General features: G+C 47.6%; 1 protein-coding gene across 2 annotated transcripts in view; it reads left to right on the forward strand.

Moving 5' to 3' along the window:
- Positions 1 to 489: 489 nt before the first annotated feature.
- The window catches only part of NQO1 (NAD(P)H quinone dehydrogenase 1), a 20,202-nt gene continuing 9,584 nt past the window's right edge, over positions 490 to 11,107 (forward strand). Inside the window, exons 1-3 of one of the 2 annotated variants that reach the window (XM_017850761.1) lie at positions 490 to 1,005; positions 10,616 to 10,780; positions 10,873 to 11,003. In XM_017850761.1, the coding sequence (XP_017706250.1) occupies positions 999 to 1,005; positions 10,616 to 10,780; positions 10,873 to 11,003 (303 nt within the window). In that variant the 5' untranslated portion in view covers positions 490 to 998. Of the gene's footprint in view, positions 1,006 to 5,332; positions 5,372 to 10,615; positions 10,781 to 10,872; positions 11,004 to 11,107 lie in introns of those variants that run through there. The other variant, XM_017850762.1, reaches the window with a different exon arrangement.

An 11,107-nucleotide genomic window follows, 5' to 3' on the forward strand; every position in this document is an offset into this window, starting at 1 on the left:
AGGCACCCGTCATCATGCCAGGCTAATTTTTGTATGTTTAGTACAGACAGGGTTTCCCCAGGTTGGCCAGGCTGGTCTCGAACTCCTGACCTCAGGTGATCCGCCCACCTCAGCCTCCCAAAGTGCTGGGATTACAGGCATGAACCACCGCGCCTGGCCCCGTTTTGGCTATTCTTTAATATGCTTCCCTATAACTGCTATCTCCAGGCCAGCCTTGCTTTAGCTCATGGGAAACAAAACCAATTAGTTCCCCCATTACCTGCCTTGAGGAGCAGGGGTGGTGCAGCAGCATGCACCCAGGGAAGTGTGTTGTATGGGCCCCCGAGTGCGGAATCTGAATCTTGCAAAGGAAGAAACAAATTCATCTCCACAGAGCATGTCTCCCCAGTGCTCTCAGCCTTCCAAATCCACAGTCACAGTGACTCAGCAGAATCTGAGCCTGGGGCACCACAGTAATCTGCATCCGGCTTTTTTTCTGCTCCACTTCGTGCCAAGGCCCAAAGGGCAGGCCCACTCGATGCCTGGACTCTCTTGGGAACAATTTCCACCCTGCATCCCCTTGCACCTCAGGGCACAGTGCGCAGATGGGCTTACCTTAGCCCCTCCAGCCAGATTTTTGAGGCCTCTGTCACACACCCCCACAAACCCCTCTCCAGCCCTCAGAGACTTTTCTTGACTTCCACCAGTTGCTCGGGCGGGGCGGGTGGGAGTAGACGGGCCCCTCCTTCATCCCCCAGGCTCCCTCCCTTCCTGGAGCTGCAGCCTTGGCATCCTCTGCCCAGCACCCCAGGATCCAGGCGTTGGGTCCCGCCCTTGTTGACTGTCCAACTCAAATGAGCCGCGCAGAATATATAAGAGAGAATGCACCGCGCACCACACACACGACTCCTGCAAGGTAGCCGCCGAAGCCGTCCAGCCCAGTGAGAGCCTAGTCCTGGCCAGGGTCGCCCCGGCAACCACGAGTCCAGCCAATCAGCTCCCTGGACTGCACCAGCGCCATGGTCGGTGAGTGCCGCGAAGGGCGAGGTGCTTGGTCTCCGGAGCCCTGGTGCCTGTGGAGGAGGTTGTAGGGGTTTGGCCCTGAATTTTGTTCCTTAAGTCAAAACCCACAAAGGGAAGAGATTAGGGTCCTGGGATGAGCCTTGATCGGACTCCGGGAGAGGGAGAGCTTCTGTCTGTATCCGGAGTCGTGGATCCTTCCTCACTCCACCCCCACGAACTCCAGTGGGCATTTAGGAGAAACTTGACCTTGGAAGCAGAAATTCCCTCCAAAACTGGGGTCAGAAACTGGCCGTTGAAGGCCAAATCAGGCTTACGGTCACAGCCCATACCTCTTTTGGGCTATAGTATTTAAACCAATTTGAAATAAGTTGCAAACATTAAAATGGGTGATTTCACTTAAAAAACGTAGATTCCGAGCTTCTGAAGAAAATGAGAAGATCTGGCGATTGGTGGACAGGAGTGGAGGAAACTGATACCTTTAGTTTGATGGAGACCAGAACCGGCTCCAGGCTGCCAGGCTCAGGTTTTGTTGTTTTGTTTTGTATTGTTTTGTTTTGTTTGAGACTGAGTTTTGCTCTTGTCGCCCAGGCTGGAGTGCAATGGTGCTATCTCAGCTCACCGCAACTTCCGCCTCCCGGGTTCAAGCGATTCTCCCATCTCAGCCTCCCGAGTAGCTGGGATTACAGGAGTGCGCCACTATGCACAGCTAATTTTTATATTTTTAGTAGAGACGGGGTTTCGCCATGTTGGCCAGCGTGGTCTCAAACTCCCGACCTCAGGTGATCTGCCCACCTCGTCCTCCCCAAGTGCTGGGATTACTGACATAAGCAGCCATGCCTGGCCTTGGGAGGTATTTTCCATTGAGGCCCTTGCATTAGGCAAACCTGATCAGGTCGTACTGGATCCATTTCTAGTATTGGGTCCATTTCAGTGATAGAGCCTCCCCACTCGGCCTTCAACCCTAGGGGAACTTAGAGGTCACCCCAGCTCCACCCAAAGCATAAATAACCAGCTGTGACAACTGCAGGGACTGAGAGCTGTTTCCCAAATAATCTCACTCTGAGACTGGACAGCGCTAAGATTTAGAAAGCTGTTGCCTCATCTGGGGCACAGTCGTGTGTTTTGTAATTTCTTTCCCTGTGAACCTGGTCCTGCCTCTAAAAATGCACCTGCACACACAGAAGTCCATCTTGGTCAAAGCGAGTGGAGGAAGAGATTGCCCTTGCAATTGACCAACTGAAATTATCAGAATCTCTGAGAAAGAAACTAAGCAGGGGATTGGTAGCCCAGAATGAGTTGCTGGCAGAGACAGGAGGGAATCGATTCTGACAGCTGAGAGGCTTGCCCCATACACGGTGATTGCTGTTTCCTTTGTATATTTCATCCTTCAGCGCCTGGAGGCACCGGCACCCTCTCCTCCAATACTAGGGCAGGAACTGTTTCCTGACTTTTCAGTCTTACAGAATGTTCTGTATTTATGTGTAGCTTAAACACAAAAAAGAGCTGGTAATGAGGGGAAAAGGAAAGACTTGGATCTTGTATAATTAGTTTTAGCTGTACCCAGCTAACCAAATCTTGAGGTTAACTAAAGCATCCAGGTTTTTTGTTTGCAACTAATAGATGTGTCTGATTCGCACTCATGTTCCCTGGAGCACTCAAGTGAAAAGAGAAGGCAGAAGGAGAATACATGAAACTGATACAAAGTCTTACCTGTAACATACTTCTTTTTTTCTTTTTGAGACAGGGTCTTGCTCTGCTGCCCAGGCTGGAGTGCACTGGCATGATCAGGGCTCACTTCAGCCTTGACCTCCTGGGCTCAAGTGATTGTCCCATCTTTGCCCCCTGAGTAGCTGGGACTACAGGTGTGTGCCACCACACTCAGCTAATTTTTTTGGTCAAAGCAGAACGTGAAACCTGGCTAAAAAATATTTTTTTGGCTGGGTGTGGTGGCTCACACCTGTAACCCCAGCACTTTTGGGAGGCTGAGGCGGGAGGACTGCTTGAGGCCAGGAGTTCAAGACCAAGATTCAGCTCAAATGGCAAGCTCCCCTGAGGGCCTTTCCTAATGGGCCAGCCCTGAAGTCCTGAAGTTTTCCTCTGTTGAACTTTTTTTTGACACAGAGTCTCACTCTGTTGTCCAGACTGTGTGCACTTCCCAGGTTCAAGCGATTCTTGTGCTGCAGCCTCCCCAGTAGCTAGGATTACAGGTGCACGCCACCACGCCCAGCTAATTTTTGTATATTTGGTAGAGACGGGGGTTTCACCATGTTGGCCAGGCTGGTCTCTAGCTCCTGACCTCAAGTGATCCACCCGCCTCGGCCTCCCAAAGTGCTGCAGTTACAGGCATGAGCCACTGCGCCTAGCCCTCTGTTGAACTTTGTCCCTTACCTCTCCTAACACACTAATGCCACTCTACCCTGAAGAGGTTATCTGTGTGTACATCTTGTGGCCTCTCTCAGGGTAAACTCTAGTAGTCTAACTCCTCCCAGGTCATGTTGCTCAGCTAGTTAAGTGGCAGGAAGGGAAAATGAACCCTCCAGGCCCAGAAAACTTCTTTTCTGTTAATTGCCTATTCACAACCATCATGTCTGTTTGTTTGTTTGAGACAGAGTCTTGCTCTGTTGCCCAGGCTGGAGTGCAATGGTGCAATCTCAGCTCATTGCAACCTTCGCCTCCTGCGTTCAAGTGATTCTCCTGCCTCAGCCTCCCGAGTAGCTGGGATTACAGGCGCCTGCCACCATGCCTGGCTAATTTTTTTTGCATTTTCAGTAGAGACAGGGTTTCACCATGCTGACCAGGCTGGTCTTGAACTCCTGACATAAGGTGATCTGCCCGCCTTGGCCTCCCAAAGTGCTGAGATTACAGGTGTGAACCACCACGCCCCACCCACAACCTTCTTTTGACCATTTTTCTTTTGAGTTGTTTTGGGGATCTACGTACTCCAGGTACTGCACTTTGGTGGTTATATTTGTTACAAATATATTATTCCTGTTTGTGTGTTGCCTTACATGAAAAATTGTAAAGTCACAGCCATGCTTATAGCTATTAGAGTGTGAGCTCCTTGAAAGATCAAGAGATGGATATCCTGACTTGTTCATTTTCCGAGAAGTACCTTGACTGTCTTACTACTTAGAAAATGCTTGTTCACGTTGATGAGAAGTCAATAAAATAAAAACTGTCAGAGCGGTGTTCAGTAAACACTGATAAGACTAACGGCAAGGTAAATTACAAAGAAAATGCCTGTTGGAGCTTGATATGCTCACCTGCCTCCCAATCGTGTTAAATCCATGGGGTAAGAGGTAGGAATTTGTTGAGGTAGCCTCAGAGCTGCCTTTCCCTTTTCCCATGCTATCTAAAGCAGGTCAGTCATTTCCAGCGCATTTAAATCATCATCAAACACCTACTGCACTGAATCTTAGTTTCAAGAGTGCAAAACCTTAGGACCAAGTTTGGAAATCCCCTGGTTTGGCATACTGGGCCCTGAAAGTTACACTTGGCTGAATTTAGCCCAAGAGGCACCTCCCTTGCTAGGTGTGGTCAATAATAAAAGCAGGAAGAGAGCCTAAGGCTTAAATGCGCCTTTCTAGTTATTTTAGTCATTTCTAGTTAGTCATTCATGGTGCAAAAACGTTGCAGATGCCAGCTGGGCGCCGTGGCTCACGCTTGTAATCCCAGCACTTCGGGAGACCAAGGCGGGTGGATCATGAGGTTAGGAGATCGAGACTATCCTGGCTAACATGGTGAAACCCTGTCTCTACTAAAAAAAATACAAAAAATTAGTTGGGCATAGTGGCACATGCCTGTAGTCCCAGCTAGTTAGGAGGCTGAGGAAGGAGAATTGCTTGAACCCGGGAGTCAGAAGTTGATGTGAACCATGATCGTGCCACTGCACTCCAGCCTAGGCCACAGAGCAAGACTCCATACCCCTCCACCCCCCCCAAAAAAGTTGCAGGCATTTTCTTCTCCCAGCTGCACCCACTGTTCATGGTAGGGTGTGAAGTAGCAGTGCACGCTATCAGGAGTGACTGTGGGAGTAAGCGTCCTTTCTCTGGCACTTCGCTTTATGCCCTTGCACGCTGTTGTTTGTATTTCTCACTGTTGTTTGTAAGTCTCGCTGTCGCCCAGGCTGGAGTACAGTGGTGTGATCTTGGCCCACTGCAACCTCCACCTCCCTGGCTCAAGCGATCTTCCCACTTCAGCCTCCTGAGTAGCTGGAACTACAGGTGCACACCACCATGCCCAACTAATTTTTTTTTTTTTTTTTTTTTTTTTGTAGAAACGGTGTTTCTCCATGTTGGCCAGGCTGGTCTCAAACTCTCAGGCTCAAGCAAGCTGCCTGCCTCGGCCTCCCAAAGTGCTGGGATTGCAGGTGTGCGCCACTATGCCCAGCCACTCTCTACATTTTTAAATTATTCCAGTTTCACCACTTAATGACTGCACACTTGGGTAACTTGCTTCTCTCCTGTGTCTCAGTTTTCTCATCTATAACATGGGGCTACTCATGGTATTGACCTCATAGGGTGTGTCTCAGTCTATTTTGTGCCTCCCTACATAATATTTGGGACTAGGTAGTTAATAAAAAAGAGAAATTGATTTCTCACCGTTCTGGAAGCTGAGAAGTCCGAGATCAAGCTGCTGGCAGGTTTGGTTGCCTGGTGAGAACTGCATTTGGGGGAATGCTGCGTCCTTACACGGATGGTGGGAAGTAGAAGGTGGAAGGGCAGGTGAGCCCCGTGCTGGGCAAACTGTCTTTTATGAGGGCCTTAATCCTGCTCACGAGGAAGGAGACCCCCCCACTCGCCTAATCACCTCTCACAGGTCCCATCTGTTAATACTCTCACATTGGCAGCACCTGAATTTTGGAGGCGACACATTTAAAACATAGCAGGTTGCCCTGACAAAGGAAGAAAGTGCAGGCCGGGCGTGGTGGCCCACACCTAAAATCCCAACATTGTGGGAGGCTGAGGCAGGCAAAATTGCTCGAGTCCAGGAGTTTGAGACCAGCCTGGGCAACGTGGCAAAACCCTGTCTCTACAAAACAAAAATTAGGTGTGGTGGCACACACCTGTAGTCCCAGCTACTCAGGAGGCTGAGGTGGGAGGATCACTTGAGCCCAAGAGGTCAAGGCTGCAATGACCTGAGATCATGCCACTGCATTCCAGCCTGGGCAACGGATCGAGACCCTGTCTCAGAAAAAGAAAAAGAAAAAAAGGAATGCGAAGCACTTAGGGCAGTGCCTAGCACATCATAAGGATCCACTAAATACTGTTCTTGCAAATTGAAGCATGCTGCCTCTGACAACCTTGTTAATATAAAAGAGGCCCATTTCCCTTCTACCTGTACCCTTTGCCATTTCTTACTTATAAAGGAAGCTGAGCTGTTAATAGTTTAATGTGATCTGCTGGGCGCAGTGGCTCATACCTGTAATCCCAGCTACTGGGGATGCTGAGGCAGGAGAATCGCTTGAACCCAAGAGGCGGAGGTTGCAGTGAGCCGAGATCACGCCACTGCACTCCAGCCTGGGCAACAGAGTGAGACTGTGTCTCAAAAAAAAAAGAAAAAAAGTTTAATGTGATCGTTCCATAGTTCTCCCCCTCATACCAATGTGCTACAAATCTACATACAAATATGTGTCATTTCTTTTCTCTTTTCTTTTTTTTGTATTTTCTTTTCTTCCTTCCCTTCCATCTCTCTCTCCCTTCCTCTCACTTCTTTCATTTTAAATAAAAATGGATTCATACTCACTTGCTTTTTTATCAGTTAATAATATATCATGGATATCTTTTTGAGTCACTACATATAGTAAATTCATTTTAATTTTTTTAATTTTTAAAATTTGTTTATTCGAGACAGGGTCTCCCTCTGTCGCCCAGGCTGGAGTGCAGTGCGGCGATCACAGATCACTGCAACCTCAACCTCCTGGGTTCAAGTGATCCTCCCATCTCTCAGCCTCCTGAGTAGTTGGGACTACAGGCATGCACGCCTGGCTAATTTTTGTACTTTTTGTAGAGAAGGGATTTCGCTTTTGTCATGTTGCCCAGGCTGGTCTTGAACTCCTGGGCTTAAGCAATCTTCCCGCCTTGGCCTCCTGAGCAACTGTACCTGGTTAACAGTCTCTAAAAAAATTTTTTTTAGTGACAAGGTGTCACTATGCTGCCGTCTGGTCTCCAACTCCTGGCCTCAAGGGATCTGCCCGCCTTGGCCTTCCAAGTAGTTGGGATTACAGGCATGTGCCACCATGCCCAGCCAGTTTAACTCGTTCTTTTTTAAAAAATTTTTTACTTTTATTTATTTATTTTTCTGAGACAGGGTCTTACTCTGTTGCCCAGGCTGGAGTGCAGTGGCACGATCTCTGCTCACTGCAACCTCTGCTTCCAGATTCAAGCCGATTCTCCTGGGGCCTCAGGCCTCCCAAATGGCCTGCGATTTACAGGCTGACCACTACCACATCCAGCTAATTTTGTTTTTTTTTTTTTTTTTTTTTTGGAGACGGAGTCTTGCTCTGTCGCCCAGGCTGGAGTGCAGTGGCCAGATCTCAGCTCACTGCAACCTCCGCCTCCCGGTTTCTCGCCATTCTCCTGCCTCAGCCTCCTGAGTAGCTGGGACCACAGGCGCCCGCCACCTCGCCCGGCTAATTTTTTGTATTTTTAGTGGAGACGGGGTTTCACCGTGTTAGCCAGGATGGTCTCGATCTCCTGACCTCGTGATCCGCCCGTCTCGGCCTCCCAAAGTGCTGGGATTACAGGCTTGAGCCACCGCGCCCGGCCTAATTTTTGTATTTTTGTAGAGACAGGGTTTCACCATGTTGGCCAGGATGGTCTGGATCTCTTGACCTTATGACCCACCCACCTCGGCCTCCCAAAGTGCTGGGATTACAGGCTCAAGCAACCGTGCCTGGCCAACTCATTCTTGTTAACAGCAAAATATCCTGTAGTGTGGATGTGCCCATAATTTATTAAAATGTTCCCCATAGACAATCAGGTTATAGCTAATTTTTGCCAATGAAAAGCATGATGTAATACACATCTTCGGCTCTTATAGCCTGATGCTTTTACTCTGTAGAACAGATTCCTCCAAATTGGAGAGCGAGATAAAAGATTTATGTGTCTTTAAAGTTTTAAGAGATTCTGCCTGATTGCCTTCCCTAAAGGTTGAGGCAATTCATATTCCCACCGGCAACGCACCAGTTTTTCTGTTGGTACAGTCTTAACCCTGGGTGTTATTTGTAACATTTTGTGGGTAAATGTAAACTCATGGTAAATGTAAACATGGTACCCATGTAAACTCATGGGTAAATGTCTTGTTTTCATTTTGATTTTCCTGACAGGCCACGCAGAGCATCTTTCCATTTGTTTGTTGCCATTTGCCTTTCCTGCTCTGTGAACAGTGTGTTCGGATCCTTGACCCACTTTTCCATTGCACTGTCTTTTCTAATCATTTGTGGGCACTCACTGGGAGTTTAACTCTGCGATGAGAATTGCGAATTTCTTCTCCCAGTGGGTATCTTTTGACTTTGTTTATGGCGCTTTTTGCTAAACTTTTTTTTGTTTTTTGTTTTGTTTTGTTTTGTTTTTGAGACAAAGTCTCACTCTTGTTGCCCAGGCTGGAGGGCAATGGTGTAATCTTGGCTCACTGCAACCTCCACCTCCTGGGTTCAAGTGATTCTCCTGCTTCAGCCTCCCAAGTAGCTGGGATTACAGGCGTGCACCACCACGCCCGGCTAATTTTTGTAGTTTTAGTAGATACGGGGTTTCACCATGTTGCCCAGGTGGGGTCAAACTCCTGACCTCAGGTGATCCACCTGCCTCGGCCTCCCAAAGTGCTGGGATTACAAGCGTGAGCCACTGTGCCACACCCAGAATTTTTTTTTTTTTTAATAAAGGATTCTCTACCCTGAGGTTATACAAATTCTACCATTCTTCCTTTAGTATTTAAATAGTTTCATTTAAAAATTTTGGATCTTTAATCTACTGGAAATTATGGTTGTATGTGATATATTAGTGGGTTAATTAAAGCCAAAAATTTTTTTGGTGACTACAATAGACACATGAAAAAATGCACCAGTTCATTTTTTAGAGACAGGGTCTCGCTCTGGCATTCAGTGCTTCAATCATAGCTCACTGCAGCCTTGAACTCCCAGGCTCAAACAATCCTCCCACCTCAGCCACCCAACTAGCTAGGATTACAGATGTGAGTCACCATGCCCAGCTAGTTTTTTATTTTATTATTTTTTTGAGATGTCATCTCACTCTGTTGCCCAGGCTGGAGTGTAGTGGTGCGATCTTGGCTCACTGCAATCTCTCCCTCCCGGGTTCAAGCAATTCTCTGCCTTAGCCTCCCGAGTAGCTGGGATTACAGGCGGCACAACCATGCCTGGCTAATTTTTGTATTTTTTAGTAGAGATGAGGTTTCACCATTTTGGCCAGGTTGGTCTTGAACTCCTGACCTGAATCCCAAAGTGCTGGGATTACAGGCGTGAGCCACCATGCCTGGCTCTAGTTTTCTGTATTATGCATTTTTTGTAGAGACATGGTTTCGCCATGTTGCCCAGGCTGGTCACGAACTCCTGGGCTCAAGCAGTCCTCCTACTTTGGCCTCCCAAAGCTCTGGGACTACAGGCATGAGTCACCACACCCAGCCCTCACAAGTTCTAAGTGGATTTTCACAAACTGAAAAAATTATGTATTCAGCACCCCAACGTCCCTTTTGTGTCCTTTGAGCCAGTACCCTCAGACAAGGGAAACCACTTAACTGAGTTTTAACACCTATGCAGGTTGAGTATCTCTTATCTGAAATACGTGGGACGAGAAATGTTTTGAATTTCGGATTTTTTAGATTTTGGAATATTTGTATTATATTTACTGGTTGAGGATCCCAAATTCAAATATCCAAAATCCTAAATCCTCCCATGAGCATTTCCTTTGTCATGTCAGCACTCAAAAATTTTGGATTTTCCCATTTGGAATGGTCAACTTGTAATAGTTTTCTAGGGGAATCATCTTATTTTCATGCAGATAACTCATTAGATGTGCCGACACTTTTTTTTTTTTTTTTTTTTTTGAGACTTTTTATATTTTCCCACCCTTTTTTTTTTTTTTTTTTTTTTTTTTTTTTGAGATGGAGTCTTGCTTTTCGCCCAGACTGTAGTGCACTGGTGTAATCTTGGCTCACTGCAACCTCCGCCTCCCAGGTTCAAGCGATTCTCCTGCCTCAGCCTCCCGAGTAGCTGGGATTACAGGTGCCTGCCACCACACCCAGCTAATTTTTGTATTTTTAGTAGAGACAGGGTTTCGCCATGTTGGCCAGGCTGGTCTCAAACTCCTGACCTCAGGTGATCCGCCCGCCTCGGCCTCCCAAAGTGCTGGGATTACAGGCGTGAGCCACAGAGCCCGGCTGTCAACACTATTTATTAAATCAGCCACTGATTTAAATCCTTCCTTTAATCTTCAGTACTTTTAAGGGGAAAATACATTTCTGGCTGCAGGGGATGGAATGCAATAACCTAATGTCGAACAAAGCTGCCCCCTCCTTTACAGACTGCAACTCCCCTGTAGCTGAAGGCTTGCTGGTTGGTAATGGGTTTTCCCCGGGTGCTTTGTGTGTGTCTCTGTAGGCAGAAGAGCACTGATCGTACTGGCTCACTCAGAGAGGACATCCTTCAACTATGCCATGAAGGAGGCTGCTGTAGCAGCTCTGAAGAAGAAAGGGTGGGAGGTGGCGGAGTCGGACCTCTATGCCATGAACTTCAATCCCATCATTTCCAGAAAGGACATCACAGGTAGGAGCTCCTCCTCCCCTTTTTAATTAGTTCTTTGCGGATCTCCTTGCCTGTGGGTCGTCTGGCCCAGCCTCTCTTTTTCTTCTCTGCAGGTAAACTGAAGGACCCTGCGAACTTTCAGTATCCTGCCGAATCTGTTCTGGCTTATAAAGAGGGCCATCTGAGCCCAGATATTGTGGCTGAACAAAAGAAGCTGGAAGCTGCAGACCTTGTGATATTCCAGGTATGGGGGGACATTGGAAGTGGTGTCAGGGGCATTTGCGTGCTTATTGTCCTAGACATGTCACCTAATTAGCTATGGGATCTTTTTTTTTTTTTTTTTTTTTT

The sequence above is a fragment of the Rhinopithecus bieti genome, unplaced genomic scaffold (assembly GCF_001698545.2).
Source record: "Rhinopithecus bieti isolate Rb0 unplaced genomic scaffold, ASM169854v2 scaffold_32081, whole genome shotgun sequence".
NCBI lineage: Eukaryota > Metazoa > Chordata > Mammalia > Primates > Cercopithecidae > Rhinopithecus > Rhinopithecus bieti.